We start from the raw sequence: 24,032 nt of genomic DNA on the forward strand, positions 1-24,032 counted from the left end.
TCAATAACATTCAATAACAAAAGATGTGATCACAGACAACTGATGAAAGAGGAACTAGCTTCTTTTGACCAACCCTAAATCTTTAGGGATAAAGCCTCGATGATGATTACTTTCCAAATATTGGATTGAGTACCCAAAGAGACGCTCTAATCAAATATCCCCAAAAAATGCTTGAATTTATTTGCTTAAATTACTAAATAAAGATTTTTTTTTTTTTTTTTTTTTTTGGGGGGGGGGGGGGGGGAAGGTCCACCAAATGGTTTTGATAGTGTCCCCCACAAGATATTGAGGAGGAGAACATCCGAACCCTGCCTCCGTATTTGTGGACACCTACACCAAAAATAAGCCTTACTGCTAACTTTCATAAAGTTATGCGACATCAAACTGTAACGGGTGGCAAATATCTTCCTTAATTTCAAATAATTGGATATATTGAGTCAAAAGTTACCATAAATAAAGGATGTGGCACAATTTATTTAAATTTAGTACACCGATGCGGTCTGGCCGCGATCAGGTGCGGCAATCTGAGGTAGAAAACATTGCAATTTAAGAAAACAACATGAAGAGAAGGTGGAAGGCAAATGGTAGTACTTCGTTGCATTTTCATAAAAAAAAATAAAACCTCCTAAAGCAACCACACCAATCCTTTAATTGCCGTCCACCATGGCACCATTATCACGGCGATGGGAAGAAAGCTTGGGGGATGCAAAATCATCACCAAACATCAAACAATTATGCTGACAACAATAACCCACACAAGGAAAGGATATATATATATTAGAAATTCTGACTAAAAAAATAAACCCAGAGCTAAGTAGCCATTATCCTTCTCCTTGTTTATGCGTTGCAGGCTCCAAGGTCTGGCTGCTTCACTGAAAATTAGGGGAAAAAAAGAATTTAGTGACTAGAACTTCAAGTGCACAGTGAACTTAAGAGCTGTGAGAGATGCACATGACTTGCCTCAGCATCTTCAGCTCCACCAGCTTTAGCAGAGCTGTCCATCTTTTGACCATCTTCTATTGGGATAAGAATTACAAAATAATAAGCAATAGAGAATCGAGATTTAGTCATCAAGAAGCAATGCACAAGGAAGAAAATAAAGGTCATTAATGATGAGCGTATATAACAATACTACATAACGAAACTACAGGAAAAGTCACAGAATCCAGAGCATTCAAGACTGTTATAGGTGTCCATTACTAGCAATGGATACAGGCCATGTTTATTTTTCTGGGGCTAGGAAACAACCTGCTTAGAGTTGGTCCATTACTTTGCCTTCCCTCCCTCTTAATAAGTAGCTTTCCTCCTTTTGTGCAAAAACATTACTTAAGGGTATTTTTTTTTCCTTCTATTCTACCAAACAATCCAAAAAATATTTATAGTGACCAGACCCCTTTGACACTGCACTTCTTCCTAAACAATGCCTAAGGAGCTCTTAGATAATGAGTTTGATGATGAACACATGTAGAGATTAGAACTCAAATGAAATGATGATGAACATGTTCAACAGCTCATGTACATGTTTATTTTATAAAACCATAAACATGTCGCAATTTTCACTCAATACTACCTCACAACTAAGATTGAACACAGAAATGAATCCAAAATAAAAATAAAAATTGACTAGAATAATGGTACGAATTGTTTAGTCAATCAGATCGAGCGCAATGGCTTAAAACAAAGATCAGCAAGACATTAACAAGGTTAGCAAGGTGAAGGTGGGTTCAATGGGGGCTTGAACCTAGTCTGTCCATGGGAACAACACTCCAGAAAAAGAAATGATGCATGTTCAAGAATTTTATGTATTACCTCCCTCCTCTGGAATGTCAGAAGTCCACAAGGTAAGGTTGTCCCTTAGAAGTTGCATGATTAAAGTGCTATCTTTGTAAGAGTCTTCATTCAGGGTATCGAGCTCGGAAATAGCCTCATCAAAAGCTTGCTTTGCAAGGTGGCAGGCCCTGAGGTTTAGGATTCACAGAAAATGCATGGCATTATACTCAAATTTGAGAAGAGTGTACATCACTTATCCAGATGACCAATAATTTCGGGCATACCTTTCAGGCGAGTTCATAATCTCATAATAAAAGACTGAGAAATTCAATGCCAAACCCAATCGAATTGGATGTGTAGGAGACAAATCAGCCTCTGCTGCACTGGAGGCCAACTACAGACATATTGGATAAACAGATTAGCCAAGATAGTACATGTTAGAAGCATTGTCGTCTATTTTCACTTTTTAACAGATCAAATTACATGCCATGTTCCATCAATCATGCAAGAGAAAAATGCAATCTCAGGCTCCAAGAAGACAATCGATTCCGAGAAATTGAGAAGTGAGTTCCCACAAAAAAGTTAACCTCCATTACAAAACAACATGATCCAAAAACTAACTAGGAATCATATTTAATCATTTGTGAGCCAATGACAACGCTAATGTTAACTTAAAAAACAGTTGATCAGATCTAGAAAGAAACCAAATAGCAACCTAAAGTCAAGGACAACGGAGTGACAGTATACATGGTAGACTAGATTATAGTATGACTAAGTAATAAATCACCATCTTAAACATTCTAGATTTATCCCACCCAAACAGATAATAAAATCATAACCAAAGTAATATGAAAAACCAATAAAAATAAAAGAAAATTACCTCAAATATCCATCAAATGACAACTGTTATTATTATTATTTTTAAGTAAATGACAACTGTGAATTTAAAGAGGAGAGACTGGAAAACATCACTTTAGTTTTCAATTAGAGTGGATTACAAGGGAGAAATTATTGAAGAACCAACTCGAGAAATAAGAAAGAACAAAACACTAAACAACATGGACATTATTGAACTATAGAGATAACCTCTCGAGGGGTTGTTAAACTAGGAAATGGAGAAAAAGAGTAAGGAAGAGATCAAAAGATTTGTGATGAGTTACAAAGAAAGGTAAGCTTATCAGTTTAAAGGATTGACTAAGTATAGAAATAAAGTGTAGCCAACATGAGACAGTTAAACCCCATAACATACCAAAACAACCCTACTTAATGCAAGCTAATGACTAAACATAATTCTAATCATTATCTTCAACAATAACTTTTTATGCTTCACCTTTTTTTTTTTTCTTGGATAGGTTTAAGAGTGAAGGTAGTGTTTTGATCAATGGTCTACGGCGTTACCACCATGGTTTAAAATATCGTATCATTTGAATGTTTCAGTTAATATGAAACCGATACAGTATCGGCCGATACATTCAATGTTTCGTATCAATCTTAGCCAATACCGATATGTATTGACAGATACATTCCGATATTTCAAACCATGGTTACCGCACCCAAACTTTACCACCTCACCGAGTTTGCACATTCATAATGAATGAATAGTAGATGTACAAATATTGTTCCAAGGATGAATAAAAAACAACTTAGCATTAATATTGGTGATACAATTAAAATTGAGTAAAACACTTCTTCTGGACTTAGCTTCCCCTTTGAAATGAATAGAAGATTAACATAATTTGGAATATAAAATTTAGTTCAACCAAGAATACGAGTTCATAAAATTATCAAGAGATTCAGATCAAATCATTTGGCTTCTATGTTATGACCCCAAGAGATAAAGGTCTAACTTTCCATACCATTATCAACTATTGCTATATTAGATAGGTTCGTATCAAATCCAGTACCACATCTTGTGCTCAATCTAGAAAGGATAACCTCGAGAGGTAGCCCAAACAAAGGGTAGTGGGCCACCATTGACAGAAGGAGCGACCTGAAGAAAGGGCTATCTCGACTTTGGTTTTAAAACTCATTTTGATGTCTCATCTTGGACGAGTTTCCGATACGTTTGAGTCATTTCGTTCAATGATGAGAAAAATCGGACAAGTCATCTCGGTCTCAGATGAGATTTAAAACCCTTATCTCGATGCCCCAAAATGGTATTTTTATGACCCAAAGAGATAGAGCTTAAATTTCGCACCATCATGGCATAGTTCCTTATAGAGATCAAACATGAATAAATTAGCCCCATGGAACATGGCATTGATGAACATTGGAGAGAAATGAGATCCAAAAATTCAAAAAAAAAAAAAAAAAATTCGGAAAGAAATGAAGGAGAAAAATACCTCGTATGCTTTCAGTGAGTGGTCAGCAGCCTCTTTCCTCTCATTACCAGCTTTAAACTCCGCAAGATAACGATAATAATCTCCTTTCCTGCAACCAATCAAAGCTTCAAACCCTAAAATCTACAAAATCAAAACAAAAACACTCGAAAAAGAGATCAATAACAGCATCATAAACAAGATTCCCCACATCTTATAATAAAAAACGGTAGATTCTCCAGCAGAAGCAGAAGGAATGAGATGCTCGTCGATCACAGTCATGATATCGTTACAGATGTTCGAGAGCTCTAATTCGACCTTCTGTCGATAATCCTTGATCCGTCTCACGTTTTGATCGTTCCCCTTCGCTTCTTCTTTCTGTTCGATCGAAGATAAGATCCTCCATGAGGCTCTTCGTGCTCCAATCACGTTTTTGTAGCCGACAGAGAGCAGATTTCTTTCTTCGACGGTCAATTCGACATCCAGCTTTGCAACTTTCTTCATCGAATCCACCATTTCTGCCAAAAAAACAAAGACAAAGAAAAAAAAAAATTCTCTTAAATCCTAGATTTCCTCAAATGATTCAAACCCTAACCCTAGAACAACTTAACATTCAAGATCTACACGTAGAGAGAAACAAAAAAGCGAGAAACCCTAACCATCGTAGCGTTCAGCCTGCTCGGCGAGCTTGGCTACGTAGACGAAACTCTCACGTTCTTTAGTAGAAGCCATGGCCAATCTCCGAAATTAGGGTTTCGAACGGTTCTCTGTTGATTTTCTTCTTCACTCTCTGTGTCGAATCGATTTGAGGACAGAAGAGAAGAGAAAAGCGAAAATTAAATGAATACGGTAAGCGAACAATACCTTGTCCGGCTGCATCCTGAAGATGGGACACGTTTTTTTACTAAAGTATATGTCCAATAAAAATGTTCCACCTGTACCATTGAATCCATTGTTCCATATTAAGATGTCTTGCTTATATATTTAATAATAACTGGAGTCGCTTTTAATGATTCACGGACCAATAAAAGTGTCCATAGCACTTACTTTTAGGCCCACTAATCTATAAAACTGTGTGATGGACCCACAATTACAATCATCATGATCGATGTCTTCTGGCCACTTCATATAATAATTTCATCCAAATTTAAATAATAATAAAAATTCAATTTTTAGGGGTTAAAAAAAAATATCGAATCTAACAGCCATGAATTCAAGAATCTAATTATCAGATGTTCCACTTGGTTCGAGTTATAAATTCGATTTTCTTTATAATTAGAATTTTAAAAAATCATGTAAGTTTGGTATTTGTTTTTTGTGCTTGTTGCCTTAATGTGCTATTTACGATCTTAGGTAATATAATATTGAATCCTGATAATCTGACGCTTCTTTTTTTTTTTACTGTGTCTGACGTGGTAATTTATGGAATCATAAATCTTTGTTTTTGTGTATCTCAAAGTAAAGGATCTACGATTTTGTGAAGACAGTAAAAAAAATAAGCATCAAATTATCAGGACTCTATAATATTTCATTGCGCTACTAATAAATTTCTAAAGCGAGTCCAAGAAAAGAGATTATGGAAGCATTTCGTTAGAATTGTAGATCTTGATTATGAATTATTAGATCATCAGATTGTCAATAAATTGATTTTCAGAACTTAGAATCTTGTTTGACTACAATATTTTTGAAATTAAATTTCCCAATCCAAATTCAAAATCAAATTTGGTTAACAATGTGTCCCAATCCTATAATAGGAGCGATGTTTACTAGGCATGTGTTGGTTGGACTTTAAAGCACATCAGTTCCTAAAACAAGCCTTTTTATATATAGCACACAGTCCAATGTGTTTAATTTCCAACAAAAAGGTGTCACATAGACACCATTTCTTACTATAGGAACATGACACTATTCTTGATCGTGACTCTTATCAAAATTGATCTAATGAAAAATTTAAATTAGGGCACATCTTTAGATTGAAGATGAGGGTTAAAATATTAATCCTAGAGATTGAATACAACAAGTTTCACGAGAAAAAAAAAAATCTAAGGTTTTTGGTAAGAGGTTGAAAACGAGGGCATCTACATCATTTTCGATTAGCTTCCAAGAAAATTCCATGGTCAAGGAATATATCTTTAATTTTTATTTTTTGTGAACAGGGGTATCGGAACTTACGTTCGACTAGTGGAATCGGGTGAATCAAATCCTGGACCAAGGCATATGGGTTCCTCCACTGGTCACGTGCAATGCCCACACATCATATGCACCAAGTAAGTGAGGGTTCACCCTCACAGGTGGCGTCGAGGAGCCTTTGCTGACATTGGGTATCAACCTATGGACCCTCACCGCTTATTGGATTCAAAATTGCCATTGAGACAACCTTCTGAGCATCAAGGAATAAATCAAAGTTGCCAAAAGGAATTATGATGGTCATGCAATTTCTATATCAAAAGGAATTTATTTTCGTTGTTGTTATTACCATCATCATCGAATTATTGTAATCATTTAATTTTGCAAAAAAAATAAAAATTGATCATTTAATTCACTATACATTCGCAAATGATTCTACTCAAGTCTTATTTATGATTTTTCAGTACTTTTGGTTTCTAATTAGAAAAAAATTAAGTGGATAATACTAACCAAATGATTCATTGGATTCTAAAATTCGATTACAAGCAAGTGTCATTAGATTCTAAAATCTGAACCAAACACCTCATGATTCTAAATTGCAAAATCAATTTTTAGAAAGTGTGGCCAAATGAAATTCTAGGCTCCAAAAATCAGAATCAAACACAATCTTATCGTCTGTGTTTCCAAGAGTTGGGCCAACAAGCATTTTAATGGGCGATTTATTACCATTTGATTCAATCTTGAACGTAAAAGAGTATTTTTGGGTACTTGATTACAACAGTTAAAATCAGTGGTCAATCTGATATTGGGTGTAAATTCAAAGCAGTAAAGTCAGTATTTACAGGGTCAGTAGGACCAGAAGAGTACGTCATATTTGAGAAAAATAAAGAAAAAAATTATTGATACTTAGAAAGTATAGGGTTCTTGCATTATTTACATTTTCCAAGCTGTTAAAAATAGATTCAGAAAGTAATTAATTTTCTTCTAATACATATTTTATTTGGATTCATAAATTATACACTCACAAGTTATATCAAACACATAAATTCTCAAAAAATCATTTAACTATTTATAACACCAAGCCGGACAGAATTTTAATAAGTAAATAAATATTCCAAGTGTGTATTTGATAATACTTCGTCTGAATAGAGATAGTAGTCCAACTTTATAATTCAGACTTCAGAAGTTTTATTTTCGTTTATTTCATTTCAGATTCCAGATTTTAGAATTGAAATTTAAAAGTTTAGAGCTAACGATGAGGGATGCTGGATGAAACTTCTAAAATCTGATTTCTGATTTTCAGACTTCATAAGTGTTACCAAACATAGTCTTGTCTCTCAAAAAATTAATTGGTTTGTACTGGATTTTTTATGAATAAGTGAATGTAATGGGTTCTATTTTATTTTTTTAATAATATAAATATAAGGGCTCTGATTTGATCATCATTTCTGAAATATGTTAATTACAAGTGTACTAGAGAAGAAAAGTGAAACCTTGAGATTCCAAGATGTAGGGGACAAAAATCACTAAAGACATTGTGCTTGGGAGGCCACGAGTAAATAAGAAAATCCTGACACCCGGATTTGTGCAAACGCATGGGGCCATGAGAAAGGACATGATTCTAGGTGGTTGAAGGACATGTGCACAAAAAGTACATAAAAGCAAGAAGACTAAAGTGGATAGCCCAATTGAACACCTCGTGGAGCACTGATAAAATAGAACTAATAGAAAGACAAATGTATACAATTTTCTCATATCCAAATCAATATTTTGTAGACAACCCCACCAAAAACCAAAAACACGGAGAGTGGTTGGAGAAGGAAAAGGTTTGATAGGCCTTGTATAGGTACTATTCATCTTAAGGTGCTAGAAACTCCTAGAAGAACAATTCTATCATAAACCAAGAAAAAAGTACAACAAGAAAACCGTATCCCAAGGATTTGGGTTCGACTAAATGAATCCTCCAACTCCTCCATTCCATTCTATGTAGAGCTAGGCAGGGACCGAGAAAATAGTAGAGATGAATTTTCTTCTCATTATTTTGTGTGTATGGTACAACGAGTTAGAGCTTGTACGTGCATGGACATAAACAGAGCTTGTACGTGCACGGACATAAACACTGTAACTATAAGCTAGCGGCAATGAGTGTGGTAGATTCTGGTTGCTTTAGGCAGTCTGCGACATGAGCAATCACTCCAGTACCGGCATTATGAAACCATTCATTTTTCACCTGGATCGACAACAATGATTTAACTAATGAAATTCAAGAAGCCAGGTGCAAACATTTCTTAATAACAAAGTAAGTTTGATTCATACATGAATGTTGTTATGGGCAAAGAAGGGCCAAAACGCCGAATGGAAGCTAACGTCGACTTTCATCCATCCAACCCTTTGTAAACCACGAATCATTTCCTCTGAAGACAGGTCTGAAATAGTTAATATTGGTTTTGTAACACTGGGATTATAACTTCATAAAATTTTACCTTCCACAATTTCATGATATTCTGCTGTCTTTTGTGAGCTGGGTGAATTCTGTGCCTCCTCCTTTGCTTTAGCTGCTTTTGGAGGAAAATGAGGGCCCTCAGATGATACTGGGGGGCAATACTCCACATTCACAACGTGCTTGTAACCATCCAAAGATCGTTGAGGGGGCTGTCAATTTGGGCTACAAGAAGTCAGAATGGAAAGAGGAAATAAGGACTTCGATCCCTATCAGTATTTATGCATTTTCAATAATGTTGGGTTTCTAGCTTAATTTATCAGGAAAATAAAAAAAACTATGTTCTTGCTTGATTTCAGATGAAAATTTTAAGAATGATCACTTTTAAGACACTTCTTTTAGTCTACAACCATTTTGGATACTTCCACAACAGGGACCCAAAGTATACAACTCACAGAATCCCTCAAAAAAAAAAAAAAAAAAAAAAAATCAAACAGAATTGAGCAACAAATCAGCATTTATTTGTTTATTTTTCTAATTTAATTGAGAGCTCACTCATCCATAAAATTTAGTAAAGAACCCGTGTTATGATATTGAACAATGGTATAGTTTGTGATCATCATTCATCATATCACCTTTACAAGTTCGATCTCTCTCCTTATGGATGATGTGCGCCAACCAACCATATCTGTATGATGTTCAAGAAAACTGGTTTGAATGGGGAACAGAAGTTACTTGTACGATCCAGGGTATTTTTTTTTACAAAGCACTGCTAAAAAGACTAATCAAAACATTATATGCAAAGGATACGGTCATATGCAACATTGGCATAAACAACACAACGTCTAAAAGCAGCAAGTGCAGATCTGCAAGACAAACAGAGGCAAATAAGAAGCTCTTCAATTGTTATTTACTTCTTTTTTTTTTTTTTTTTTTGGAGTAATTGACTCTTGTATACAAAGAAGTTACTCTAGACTTACATAAACTGTCCATCTTCACAATCAGATGCCATTCTCAGAAGAAGGGGTGGTTTGCTAGGTTTACCATCTGTAAGGAACAGTTGACGACCAGTTCGGCCAACAAAAATTGGAGCTAAAGGTGCAACAAGTTTTTCCAAGATGGGGACCCCCAAGAGAAACGGAAGCTGAAACATAACATATTATATTAGAGCAGTCAGTTGTTTGGCAATTTAGGAGAATCACAGTAATAAAATATACCATCAGATCATGGTTTATGGTGCATCGATGACTAATCTTTCATAAATTCTTCATTAAGACCTACATATTTGCATTGAAATTCAAAAGGTAAATGTCTGATAAGGATTCATGGTGATGATTTATAATTCACTAACCCAACTATTTTGGGTCGGGACATGAATCCTGTTTCCCCATTCAATCCTGTCCAGAACTAATAACTCATGTTAAAGCGTGTGTCTTCAAATGTTTTCTTTCCAACTCAATGCAAATCATTTTCAGCATTCTTCCCATCCTTTTGTAGCACACAACATGCACCAAAGATTGCCTCCAATGGTTCTGACATTGCATACCTAAACCTTCTCAATCGACTTTCCTGTTTTGTCCCCTACTGGTCCTACTCCTAGATCCCTTGGATGTGCTCTTTTCTTATTTTTCCCTTCTAGTCTTTCCACTTGGCCATTTCAACTTTTTCCTAAAATCTTACTATGCAGGACTTAACAACTTTGAAAAAGAATAGATTCTGAAAGAGAATCAAGTGTTACACATGTAACATGAAATTAATTAACAAGAAAATAAATTGAATAGAAGATATGCAAGAACCAACTTATCAGAAAAATTATGCTGCATGCAGTGAGTTTTTTTAAATACTCATACCCTTGTTTTCTTCCATAGGAAATAATATTTCCAAATTGAAAAGCTAAAAATATATCATAATGGTAAGATAACTCAGAGAAATCAAATGCAGCAATGGAGACAAAGTCGACGGAATACAGGATTCTATGATGACAATAGAACCAACAATTATGTGCGTCAGGAATGCACCTGCTTTCTCCCTCTCACTCCGAGATGTGGAGTTGCCAAGGTAATAAAATTGGTTGGCTCCAATCCAGCAATTGTACCCCATTTTGAAGAGCATGAAGAATTTTTATTTCTAGAACCAGGGATGTCATCGTGCTGATTGCCAATCAAGGCATTTGGAGAATAAAGAACAGCAATTGCATATCTTGCAAACAAACCACCAAGGGAATGGGCCAAGAAAGAGATTCTTTTCAAGCTCTCTGTCTTTCGTACAACTTGCTTCACCTGTTTCGAACAAATGTAATCATTTTTTATTAAAAAAACGAAAGAAAAGAATTACCCATTTCAACAGATCAAGTCATCATCTTTTTTCTTTTTGAAAGAACCTACATCAAATACTTAGAGAACTTGGAAACAACACATTCATCAAGACTCACTTCATCTGCTAATCGTCTCCCAGCTCCATCAATGCCACTGAAGGTTTTAGTGTAGGTATTAGAAGAACTTGCTGTACAAAGTGACAAAGTCTTAAAAATTATAATGAAGAAAATTTCTTGGCAGTGAATCATTAGAAATAGGTAACTTCCCAATGGATTGCAACCAACTTGACATATCACATCACCGAAATTTATACATTTGAAAGACAATTTTTAAGACTGTGGAGGAATAACTTAATCCCAAATAAAAGATGAAAACTTAAAAGTTGATTTAAAAATGTATAAAAAAGCATTGCCAACATTCCATATGGCCATACCGTAGATTAAAAAATTGCTTCCTAGTCTCCTTTTCAATTCTGCTTCTGCATATGTCCAGTCACTAGGGCTGTAGTACTTAAAGAATCAGTGTATTGAACAACATTGATTTGGAAGCAGAAGTAACAGAAAACAGAAACATAATTAGGTATTTCTAATTCTCATGCAGGAGATTGGTCTTAGTGTGAGATGCATCCATCCATATGCTTTAAGTATAAACTAAACACCATACATGACTAATAACTAACCAAAAAAATCAAAAAACTGCATTTTGTTATTTTATTTTTTGGTAAGGTACAACATTAGAAGAACATAATCTACCAAGTTGCAAAAGAGAGCCCAAAGAGCAATTTGAGCAACCCTGATCATGCTTAGAAGTTGTTTCTGCATTATCCAATTATGAAAGTTGGCAAAACAGGGAAAGGGTGATTAACAATCCCACAAAAGATATTACCAAGTTCTCCTATCATATTCTATGGAAAATTTTCACTAAAGTGTAAGAGTTTTCCACCAAAAATATGGTACTAGAGCAAATACTGGAGTGTCCCTCACTCCCTCCTCGTATTGTATGACCTTTCTATTCCAATGAGGGAGTCCATGGATGCTACATAAATGCTAGTTTCTTTCTCTTATTCATTTTCGACTTTGTTTTATGTCATTAAGTTGTTTGCTTTGCTGAACTTATGTGCATGTACATTAGTGCTGATCTCATTTCATGTTAAAGCTCATAGTTTGATTTATATTCTGTTTAGATGTTTAAAAAACACTAGATGTTGCTGAGTACCTAAGATGCCGAGGCAATGATTGCAAGCTGAAAGGATATTGAATGACAAGCAACAACATCATGCTGGGAACAGAGAATATAAACATAATACTGATGAAATTTAGAGTTGATATTGCAAAGAAAATGGTCAACCAACTCTGAAAAAGCAATCTTTTGTTGTAGTATTGGTGACTAGATTCAGAGTATAAAATATTTCTTCAATGACCCAGGAATGTAGCACTAGATAGAACAAAAAAACATGTTCATTTGTTATTCTATGTTAGAAGATCCGAGTAAACCACATGTTGATGACTTGGTGATGCCATGCCATAACAGAATCTTTAATGGTTAGTGATCTACAGATACCTAGCAAAGATGCCATGAACAAGGACAAGAAGGTGATCAGGTTCATCATTGAACTTCATAACGCCTTTGGGTGTTGCAACATTTCCTTGAGTATTACCCATTGCTTGAAGTCTGAGGCTCGAATTTTTGTAGGAAGTATTCAAGCCTGCACACAAGTTATCTATTAACTTATAGCCAAAAATGTTATAATAATTCATTTGATGCTTTAATATATTGTAAGAAGACAAGTGAAGCAAATATAAAAGAAATAAGATCATGCCCGCAATATCACAGAACATTTGAACAAAATATTAGAAAGCAGCAGTCTCGAGTACATGACATCCAACATGAAAAATACATGCCACAAATGTGTCTTAAATCTTAAAAATTCCAAAATAATATTAAGAAGTGAGCCGAAGCCAGATATCACTAAAACATTGGATACAATATAGAATGACAAGATTCTTAAAAATTATGACGAAAGAGGATCAAGCTTTGAATTGTGAATTTAATAATAGAAAACAGAAGGAAACACACTCTAAGCTAATAAAAAAATTTAGGATAAAAGCACCTGTGCCTTAATTGGAAATAGTTAATAGTTCATTCATAAGCTTATTGCATGGTCGTGGAGATTCGGGGAAGAGAGGGAAAGCTTGTAGAGGAGGGTGGTGCATGAGAATATGGTGAAAAAAGTTTTGGTTGGTACAATGGGGAGGCAAAAGGGACCTGTGGTTGTAGTGTGTGGAGGGGGATTTTGAAGGAGGTTAGTGAGTTTGATAAAGAGATAAGTTTTAGGGTGGGGTCAGGGAATAGGATTTGATTTTTGGAAGATAGATGGTGTGGGAACTCGACTCTATCATCTCAACACCCGTCTTTGTATGCTTGTTCATTAAAAAAGAATTGGTCGATAGAACAATGTCTAATTCGCAACGGGAACACTTATTATTGGGACTTGGGTTTTAGGAGGAACCTCAATGATTGGGAGATAATCGAGGTGATATCTCTTCTCAACCTTTTAAATGAAATCCAACTCAGAGAAACGAACATAATAAGAGGGAGTGAGTCAAGGCTAAAGATAAGATATTTACTGTTAATTCTTATTACAAAGCCCTTCTTCCAAGGTCAGTAAATTCATACCCAACAAATGCCATTTGTTCATCTTTTGTCCCGACCAAAGTATCATTTTTCACTTGGCTCGCATCCTTAGGGAGGATCCTGACTTTAGAAAATTTGATATCTCGAGGGTGGATCACTCTCATTTTTTGTCCTCTTTGTATGAAAGATGGGGAATCGGTGGATCACACCCTTAATCATTGCTCTTTTTCATGAGGTATTTGGTGTTCTTTTCTATCATTATTTCATATGAGTTGGATTCTCCTCAATAACTTCCATTCTTTGTTAGAAGGGTGGGGCTATAATATCGTCTCTCACAAGAAGAGGCATTTGTGGTCTATTCTTCCTTTGGCCATAGTTTGGGGTTTTTGGAAGGAGAGAAACAACATGGTGTTCAAAGATAAGGAGAAGAATGAACACATAGTCTATATGGAGATACTTGGGCTGATGTTCTTTTGGGCTAAGCTCAACAAGGAGTTCGCTGGGGTTTTCTTTGAAGATTTTGTGTTCAAATGGGATAGCTTGTGTAGCTCTTAGTATAGTTTCTTCCCTATGGTTTTGTTTGTATTTCGTGTTTGTTGGTTTTGTCCTTGTATTTGGGTTTTCTGTTTTGGGGGCTATCTCGGCCTCCCTTGTACTCTTTCTCGTTTTCCTTATTTATAAAATCCTATACTTATCAACAAAAAAAAAACATTCAGAAATCCACACCTTCTTTTGAACCATGTATTCTAATTAGTATAATATGCTAAGTCAAAGACACACCATTTAGAATAATAAATTCTCAATGTTGGTTGTTAGAGTTCTTATTTAATGTCGTGTGGGCCCAATACTTAAGGCCCACACGACCAATCACATGTTTTTAATATAAAAGAGAGGCTGAACCCCATTGGAAGTGACCTACTCATTCTCTTCTCTAGTTTCTTCTCTCCTTAACCCTAGTCTTCTAACATTGGTTAATGCTCTCAATACCAGTTCAGCAAGCCATTTACACAACATCAGGCACTGATGCATCTTTGTTGGACATTCCCCTTATTGAAAGCTATTTGACCAACTACTGGATCAGTCCACAATTAGGTGAATGTGCCACATATATGTAAGAAAATTTAATTGCTTATCACAGGCCAAAAAGAAAAAAGGAACCAGGCCTAATCTAAATAATTTGAAAGAAGACCACAAAACCCATGTCAGGTAAAATTTAGACAGCAACACAATGGACATATAGAACCTACTTTTAAATGAACAATGACATCCTTCAAAACTAAACATTGGTACATGCATGAGTTCCATTGTGGTAAGATACACTATTTACCATACATCTCACAGATGGTTCATTTGTATTAGCATTCGGCGTGTAAACATTGGGGGGTAAAAAAAGAAACATCTTGCATAATGCAATCCCTCAAGCCCCATTTTGGGAAGTGAAAACTGCCATCTAAATTCCAAATCACCCTTCCATGAGAAGCCTAATTGTTGATTGGAAACTGTTAATTAGGATAAATCCACACTAGATGTCCAAAATTTCCCCAATCTTCAACTACTTTACTAAATCCTTCACCATTTCATCTTTCTTAAACATATTAAAATAAATAAATCTTAAAACTCAAATATAAGGGACAGAAGGAGAACATATTGATCTCAACAGAACAGAAAAAAAAAAAAGAAGATTTTTTTCATATCTTTATCACCAGTACACTCGTAATCTCACCCCCCCCCCCCCCCGAAAAAAAAAAAAAAAAAAAAGGTTTCGAGAAATTGAATGTTTCAAAATCTTTCATTGAATGTTTTAATTTGTTTTTTCTTGGTTGAAAAATCCCCTCAAAGACAAAAATTTGAACATTTTTTTTAATCTCTTGGACACGAATTCGACCAATATGTCACTAAAAAAAGAAAATTCAGAAATACAGTTATTTCGAATTGGCCTAATTCTACGACCTACAATGGATAGCATACACACACAAACATAATGCTAACAACAAATTCAAAGTTGCAGAGATTGAAGGAATTAATTACCAGAGAATCCTTGTCGATTATCGAATGAAGAAGAAGAAGGCGAAGAAGAAGATGAAGACGAAGATGAAGATGAAGAAGAAGACTGAGATGGGGTTCCACTATGTCCGCCATTTCTGAGCTTGACCTTGGGGGAATAACTGCAATGCGCGTTAATTAGTGGCGCAGATGCCATAAATACAAAATCTTGCCTACTCGCACAGACACACAGAGAGAGAGAGAGAGAGAGAGAGAGAGCGTTCTTCCTTCCTTCCCTCGTTTTCAGTTATGCCTTAGTGCGTGCCATCATCGCGTTATCCTGACATGATCATGATCATGATCATCTGACCGTCAGATGGCCCATGTCCTGCAATGAGTCGCTATTATGAATTATAATCGACAACAAATGCACCAATTTCGGTACACCAACCTATTTTTAACTTTTAAGAAAAATACAAGAGGAATCCTTCTCGTAAACCACACGAAATAAAAGAGTTTGGGTCAAGTTTAATTAGGTTTGGATGACAATGGTGTGGACGCTTTTAACATGATTATTAAATAGGTAGAGCTTAGATTAGATCCGTGTCGGATCGGGAGTTCAAGATATAATTGATCCAGAACTGATTAGATAAATTATTAGATCAAAACCTTATTGGACTAGATCTTTATCAAAATCCAAATGCTTAATCCATGTCCAAAGTTATTAGAATGAATAGAATTTCAGGACTGATCCGATCCATATATAGACAGTGGAAAATATGGTGCATACGTCAATTAATGATTAATATTTTGATGTAGATACGTGTGTTGATAAGGACAAACTAAGGAAAAATCTTGAGATGTTCCAAGAAACGTGTCATTCAAGGAACAAATGGAAATGGCATTTTATTATTAGTGATGTGCCAAGTGTCCCTTAGGTTGTTTTAAGGTGCAGCTTTAGTTTAGCTTAATTTATTTTATTAGGAAAAATTACTTAAAGGACTCTTATGGAAGGATTTTTTTCTAAATAATCCTTAAGTTTTGGGTGATATGTAAATAACTCATTTAATAAATATTTTATTTCTTAACGGTCTCTTAATCTCATCTCTCAGTTTTAATGATTTTGACATACCCAAACTACCATTTTCTTATCTTTTTCACATAATTAGATTTTTCAAAGGTAATTACAATCATTTTCAATGATTTTTTAATGGAAAACGATGATTAGAGAATGATATACTCTTAATTTTGAATATTTTATTTTGATGATTATTAAAAAAAATGAAGAATGAAATTGAAATTCTATTTTTTATATTTTTATGATTATGTTGTAATTTTTTTATTTACAACTATGATCTATTCATTTAGAGTATTTTGAGGAGATTTACCCAGTATCAAACTAAAAAAAAAGTCAATCACATTTATAGTGTCAAGTTTGACGATTTTTTTCTTATTTGAAAATATTGTCAAACTTGATAATAATAAAATGTTGAACCAAACAATAAAAATTGATGACCTTGACATTAAGTGGTGAGTTCGATAATAAAAATGTTGAACTAGACAATAAAAAGTGGTGAACTCAACGTTGTAATGTAATCCAAATTTTTTTCATTTTTTAGAATTTGATACTTGGTAGGTCTCCCCAAAATACCCAAAATCCATATATTATAGTTAAAAATCAAAAGTTACAGTTTAATCATATATATATATATATATATATATATATATATATATGTATAACGTTCTTTTGACAAAATCAAAGACAACATTCTAGACAAACTTTTGTCTTATATGACTAAAAGTTTTGGAATGGACTGATTTTTTGTGAGGATGATCTCTATAGCCAGTAGATCATCCTCACAAAAAATCAGCCAATTCTAAAACTTATAATCCCATGAAAAGTGGTAATAGTTTAATAGAACAGGTGAATTATTTCAAGAAATAATGCCAGTCGAGTCAACCAAATTGGATTTACAATCCATTTACACGGATTTCAAATGTACCCACTCAGGATTTAAGCTTCAGAGTGGGGGACTCTAAACTGGAAATTATGAATTAGAATGTCCTGCCGATGTGGAGTACAAATCAAAATCCCACAATTGAAAATTAATAACTCGAATAAAGTCTACCATTAGAATGAAATCATATTTAAAACATGGAAAAATCTTAACTGACATTTTCCATTTTCTAAAATTTGAAAGAAATGAGACATTTGGTTTCAACAATCCATCCTTCGTTGGTTTACGATTGATTATTAACTTTCAAAAATCAAGAACCTCAAATTATATGTACAATCGGTGTCTTTTGCACAATATTGGGTTAAATTTCTGCAAAATGGACCCCAGTGCCCATTTCATTCCACACGATGCAAATATATTTTCATGTGGTCATAAAGTGGACATACAGTAAATAAGGTGAAGTTTCATAAACATACTTCCTGTTTGAAGTTGAAAAGAGGTGGTAAAGGGCGACCATTAGGCAGGCGAGCGTTTGGTTCCTGAAGCTCATCAAAGAAAGAATGGGCACATGCCTCTAGTTGTGGTAACAAAATAAAAACCAGTCTATTCGAACAGACGATGGCAAGAATCGTTGGTTTCGTTCGAACTTAACTTGAAAGAGAGAGAGACGGTGATGGCATCGGATTGTTCGAGCTGTAACTTGAGCGAGAGAGAGAGAGAGAGAGAGAGAGAGAGAGAGAGAGAGAGAGAGAGATGGGAGGGAGAGGGTTTCGTCTGTAACTCGGTTTACACAGAAGAAGAGAGTTAAGAAGAGGGATTTATTAAAGAATAATAGATTTGAATAGGGGGTCTTTTGTAATTATTTATATTTTTACTTTAAAACCATAAGACACATCCACACCGTTGCCTTTGGTCAAATCTAACGGACTGAAAAACTTGGAACCAAACTTGTTTTTGTTTAGGGCCGCCGAACCGCTCCCATATATATATATGGGAGGCGTTCGGAGCCATCTGTTTTAACAGTTGTTTTAACAAAAGAAGCTCCATCGTTGGATTTAGAGGCGTTTGACGGTCGAGATTGAATTAAATAGCATATACGTTTAACTTATAAATTTATGGACTTTTTACAGCGCCATCCCTCATTTTTGGGCTTATTAGTGCCACCTCCCTGGCACAATTACAACCTAAGAGTGAAAAAGAACAGAGAGTTCTCGTCTGTTCTCTTAACAGCTGAAACCCTCGAACCTACCTCTCTCTCTCTCTCTCTGACGTAATAATTAATAATTAAAAAATAAAAATTAAAGATAATTTCAAACTGTTTATCACACCATGAACATGGTTCAAAAGAATACACAACAAACCTTAAAAGAAACAGAACAAGAACCAGACCCATTAGAGCTTGTCAATTCTGAGCATGGCCATGGGTTCATTTCAAGAGCAGTACCACTAACATCAGAACACTTCCATGGAGAAGATGTTACCGGTCCAGCCACACCGTGAAGCTTAATATTGGAGAGACAAATCCCCGTAAAAGGTGAGTTCTTCAGCCCTTGTATCAAGCCCGGTTGCTGAACCTTCTCACCCCACACATTTCGAATTATAACACCCTTAACGACAGGTAGAGCATTCGGATCAAATTTGTCATCCGGGTGGTCTCCAACATCCCCAGCAATCCGTATTCCTTTCCGAGTATTTTCCATGTACACATTTGAGAATGTAATATTTCTTATTAAACCTCCCCTACCAATGTTTTTCTTCAAATGGATCGAGGGTTTCAGCGGAGCGAGCGAGCGAGAGAGAGAGAGAGAGAGAGAGAGATAGAGAGAGAGAGAGAGAGAGGTTTGAGGGTTTCAGCTGTTAGAGAGTACAGACGAGAACGAACTCTCTGTTCTTTTTCACTCTCAAGTTGTAATTGTACCAGGGAGGTGGCACTAATAAGCTCACAAATGAGGGATGGCGCTGTAAAAAGTCTATAAATTTATAAGTTAAACGTATATACTATTTAATTCAATCTCGACCGTCCAACGCTTCTAAATCCAACGATGGAGCTTCTTTTGTTAAAACAACTGTTAAAACAGATGGCTCCGAACGCCTCCCTATATATATATATATATATATATATATATATATATATATATATATATATATATATATATATATATATATATATGAGTAGCGTTCAATGGCCAACAGTTTGGCAAACATTTTGGCAAACACATTTTTCAAAACATGGGTTAGAGGTCTTGGAATGGGCTGATTTTTGGTGAGGATGATCTCTATGGTGAGGAGATCATCATCACCAAAAATCAGCCCATTCCAAAACTTCTAAACTCATCAAAAATGGTTTACAAAAAATTGACGGTTCACGATTTTTCAACTTGTAAAATGGGGCTAGAAGTTTTGGAATGAGCTGATTTTTGGTGAGGATGATCTCCTCACCGTAGAGATCATTCTCACCAAAAATCAGCCCATTCCAAGACCTCTAACCCATGTTTTGAAAAAGTGTTTGCCAAAATGTTTGCCAAACTGTTGGCCACGGATAGGGACCCTATATATATATATATAGGGAAATGTTCAGCACCCTAAGTTTTACCACACACTTTAACAAACGTTTTTTGTCCTACATGGGTTAGAAGTTTTGGAATGAGCTGATTTTTGGTGAGGATGATCTCTATGATTAGAAGATCATCCTCCCCAAAAATCAGCCCATTCCGAAATGTTTAGCCCCATGTTTACACGTTGAAAAATCGTGGACCGTCCATTTTTTGTAAATCAATTTTGATGGGGTTAGAAGTTTTGGAATGAGCTGATTTTTGGTGAGGATGATCTCCTCATCATAGAGATCATCCTCACCAAAAATCAGCTCATTCCGAAACTTCTAACCCATGTAAGACAAAACGCGTTTGTTAAAGTGTGTGGTAAAACTAAGGGTGCCGAACGGGACCCATATATATATATGTATAACGTTCTTTTGACAAAATCAAAGACAACATTCTAGACAAACTTTTGTCTTATATGACTAAAAGTTTTGGAATGGACTGATTTTTTGTGAGGATGATCTCTATAGTCAGTAGATCATCCTCACAAAAAATCAGCCAATTCTAAAACTTATAATCCCATGAAAAGTGGTTACAAACTAACGGTAAAAATTGATGGTTCACGATTCTTCATCTTATAAATTAGGATTAGAAATTTTAGAATTTGCTGATTTTTTGTAATGATGATCTTCTCATCATAGAGATCATCCTCACAAAAAATCAGCCCATGCTGAAAATTTTAACCATATAAGACAAAATACTTTGATTAGAATGTTGTCTAGGATTTTATCAAAAGAATGTTATCTATATATATAAATGTTCAAAATTAAGAGAATATCATTCTTCATTCGTCATTCGTGATTAAAGATCGTTGGAAATGATCGCAATTATAATCACCATTGAAAAACCTAACTATGTAAAGAAGATGAGAAAAAAGGTAGTTTGAGTATTTCAAAGACATTATAATGTGAGATGAGGTCCAAGGATCATTAAGAAAGAATTTTTTTTCCACTTAATAAACTATTTAGATACTATCCAAAACTTAGGGACTATTTAGAAAGAAACCCTATTGCCAAGGTATTTTAAGTAATTTTCCCATTTTACTATTTTACAAGTAAGAACAAAATGTTGAGAAAGCTAGTGTCGAGTGCAGATCGTGTATTCCCAAGAGTTGGCTAGATACCAGATGCATGGCCTCTCTTGAATGCCATGTGGAGCATTGTTCCACCAACAATGGAAAAAAAAAAACCAACAAATTTTTTTTTGAGTTCCAATACATTATACGTTGAAAAAAAAATTGCAAGAATCCATTATTATATATCATCATCCCTGTCATGAAAAACTTATATCAAAGATTTTGGACATTAGAGCCAACCACATATTTTGTTATTGGAAGTGTGTTTATAACTGCTTGTGCTAATCTCCATCAATGTTATTGGAAGTGTGTTTAACATTTTCTTTTTATTAATTGAGACTTTAATCAATTTTCAATGAATATGTCCAAATCATCTCAATTGACTCTCTTAAATTGTCACATATTAAAATCATTTATATATATATTTTTTCTGAATATTTTGAATACATAGACATAACAAATTAAACTTTTTTTTAATGATGGGAGGTGTCCAGAATCGTAGGCCCGACTAGCGGAGGCGAAGCAATTGGCTGGCATCTTTTAGAGCACCATATCTTGCCCAAATCTCTCAATTACATGCAATACCAAACGAAACACACATACCAAGTAAGTCAGGATAAATCCCTGTAGGCAACCAACATGGGGGCTGAACTTAAGTCCTCTCTCTATTTTAGGGAGGCCCTATTTTTTATTTTATTTTATTATATATGTTTCTATGTAGAGGGTGGGCCTAAATTCACCCTCAACGAGTCCAAAGAATTTTTTCCCCTTCACTCAATCAAAACCTCATTTCCTATTTCCCATTCCACAATTTCAACTTTCCTCAATATCATATCCACGATGAATTCGATGATCTCTACTTTTAATCATTTATCATAATCTCAATAGAGAGATAATCAAAGTTTCGCAATCCATTTGAATGCTCTTGGAAAATATCATGACAGATGATCTAGTTGAGATGACTCTGACAAGTTCTAGTTGAGATGAATGAAATACAATGATAATAAACTTCATAACAGACGGTGACTACGGACAACAAAATATATATCTTTTGACATCATACATTCAATCAATGAGATCAATGACGACTATTAAATGTAAGCAATGGAACATTATTCCTTATTTTAGGGAACAAGCGATTACGGGTTGATGATATAATATTAGATTAGATGCATAATAAGGTGAGGATTGATACATTAGATCATTTTCTATAATGATTGTGATACTAATAATCAAATAATTGTGCATAATCAAACAAAATTCAATAAAAATGGGTCAATCAGCTTTAGAATTTCTAGTAACCAAACTATTGTTCCTCTCAATCTTCTTCTTCCAGCACTGATGCTTCCAACACTGGCATTGTGATTTCTTCTTCCCACCCAACAACTCTCCCTCTTCTTTCTCTTCTTCCTCTCCTTCCCTCCCTACAATACTACTCCCTCTTGTTGATGTTGATGCCAATCTCACAAACTCTTTCTTCGTCACGCCATCCTTTTCATGTTCTTGGAGTTGATTCTCTTTGTTCTTCATCCATAGTTCTCTCATCCCCTCTCGAATCTCACACGTCTTTTCCTCGTGTGATCCATCACAAAACCCACACTTTATATTTTTCTTGTTCCTTGCAGCCCTAATGCTTTTTGCTTGTTCCCAAGCTAATGCAAGATGTAACGCGTCATTTAGGGAATTGGGTTTTTGTGGATCAATCCAATCCTGAAAATCTTCTCTCAACCCATCGATGAATATCCCTTTCAAGACTTCGTCAGGTATGCCATGGTCATGCCACCTCTTTAGTAACCATTGCATTCTTAAATAAAAGGCATGGACTGATTCATTCTCACTTTGCTTCATCATCATCAATTCTGATCGAAACTGATCGACAAACTCCGTCCTACGATAGACTTGAATGAAGGATGATTTGATTTCTTCCCAATTGAGAGATGGGTAAGGCTCAATGTTCAGATCGTACCAAAGTGCAGCCTCGTTATCAAGTGTAACAGGAAAGATCCTCATCATCATTTCGATCGATGATGCATTGTTTGCTCGACATACTTTTGTAAACCGACTTAGGTGGGTAATTGGGCACTCATCGGCCCCACCCCGAAAAATCGGTAGAGGAGCAACATTTACATAGGTGGTGGTGATGGAGGGTTGTAAGAGATTGGGTGAGTTCGAAGTCGAATTCACTGAGGCCGCTTCTTCATCAGTGTTGCTTTCGTGGATGGACTCAGTCTCTGGAGAAGAAAACCGATTTCTTGGTTTGTTTGTCATGGTTTCGGATTCGGTGTATGGGGTGCCATTGTTTGAATATTCTTCATCATCTTCACCATCATCTTCATCTTCATCTTCATCTTCATATACGTTTTGTTGTGGCAATTCCGATTCTGAAGTTTCGGTTTTGTCGTAGATTCTTTTGTGGGTGCGACGAGGGGGAATTCTACGACCATGCTTGCATTTGGGGGTCTCAATTTCAAAAGAATTCGATGTTTCGGGCGAAAATGCTGAGACTTTCATCCTTTGTGTCATCTATGATTCTAGTTTAATCAAAAAGATAATCAAGATTCTCTCCTTCATAAGGTGACGGTTTTCATTTCTTCATAACTAACTTTTTAAAAGTTAGAAAAGAAAAGACACAAGTATGACCGTTGGAAACATTTAACAACTCTTAGGCCGCAACGTTTCTTATTGCTTTTTATTTCACGGACCGACTGCCCAGGCTTTATTCTCTGCTCCTGCAAGCCTTTGTAATTTAACAACTCTGTATTTTTTTTTTATTAACAAAGTTCATACAAGTTATCTTTAAAGTTTAAACACCGTT

The 24,032-nt window shown here is 35.2% G+C and overlaps 2 protein-coding genes across 4 annotated transcripts; both read right to left on the minus strand.

Annotated features, from left to right (window-relative positions):
- Positions 1-444: 444 nt before the first annotated feature.
- On the minus strand, positions 445-4,907 carry LOC147392286 (14-3-3-like protein D). Of its 2 annotated transcripts, none has more exons than XM_086458115.1 (7): positions 4,748-4,907; positions 4,300-4,606; positions 4,113-4,200; positions 2,055-2,164; positions 1,810-1,958; positions 961-1,013; positions 445-872 (listed from the first exon to the last, which is right to left on the minus strand). In XM_086458115.1, the coding sequence occupies exons 1-7, from the start codon at positions 4,818-4,820 to the stop codon at positions 870-872; spliced, it is 783 nt and encodes a 260-aa protein (XP_086314241.1). In that variant the 5' UTR covers positions 4,821-4,907; the 3' UTR covers positions 445-869. The 2 variants fall into 2 exon arrangements, with proteins under 2 accessions (XP_086314241.1, XP_086314240.1); XM_086458114.1 differs by having other exon boundaries at positions 961-1,016.
- A 3,035-nt stretch (positions 4,908-7,942) lies between these two features.
- Positions 7,943-15,948, minus strand: LOC147392287 (Hydrolase-like protein family). 2 transcript variants are annotated; one of them, XM_086459810.1, is made up of 11 exons: positions 15,633-15,940; positions 12,531-12,675; positions 11,404-11,471; positions 11,087-11,157; positions 10,674-10,934; positions 9,636-9,799; positions 9,466-9,521; positions 9,291-9,343; positions 8,699-8,867; positions 8,532-8,629; positions 7,943-8,445 (listed from the first exon to the last, which is right to left on the minus strand). In XM_086459810.1, exons 1-11 carry the CDS (start codon positions 15,802-15,804, stop codon positions 8,341-8,343), a joined length of 1,362 nt encoding a protein of 453 aa, XP_086315936.1. In that variant the 5' UTR covers positions 15,805-15,940; the 3' UTR covers positions 7,943-8,340. The 2 variants fall into 2 exon arrangements, with proteins under 2 accessions (XP_086315936.1, XP_086315937.1); XM_086459811.1 differs by lacking the exon at positions 11,404-11,471 and having other exon boundaries at positions 11,087-11,123; positions 15,633-15,948.
- Between the last annotated feature and the right edge of the window lie 8,084 nt (positions 15,949-24,032).

The sequence above is a fragment of the Akebia trifoliata genome, chromosome 11 (genome assembly GCF_017979445.1).
Source record: "Akebia trifoliata isolate Shusen 1 chromosome 11, ASM1797944v1, whole genome shotgun sequence".
In the NCBI taxonomy this organism is placed as follows: domain Eukaryota; kingdom Viridiplantae; phylum Streptophyta; class Magnoliopsida; order Ranunculales; family Lardizabalaceae; genus Akebia; species Akebia trifoliata.

Excerpts from the sequence above, each read along its gene's own strand:
- LOC147392286 (XM_086458114.1), bottom strand. The coding sequence starts at position 4,820 with ATGGCTTCTACTAAAGAACGTGAGAGTTTCGTCTACGTAGCCAAGCTC. Across the intron at positions 4,607-4,747 it reads GCAGGCTGAACGCTACGATG|AAATGGTGGATTCGATGAAG; the intron begins GTTAGGGTTTCT and ends TTTTTTTGGCAG. Across the intron at positions 1,017-1,809 it reads TGACATTCCAGAGGAGGGAG|AAGATGGTCAAAAGATGGAC; the intron begins GTAATACATAAA and ends TTATCCCAATAG.
- LOC147392287 (XM_086459810.1), bottom strand. The coding sequence starts at position 15,804 with ATGGCATCTGCGCCACTAATTAACGCGCATTGCAGTTATTCCCCCAAG. Across the intron at positions 9,344-9,465 it reads TGCCAATGTTGCATATGACC|ATATGGTTGGTTGGCGCACA; the intron begins GTATCCTTTGCA and ends AACATCATACAG. Across the intron at positions 8,446-8,531 it reads TTGCCCATAACAACATTCAT|GTGAAAAATGAATGGTTTCA; the intron begins GTATGAATCAAA and ends TTGTCGATCCAG.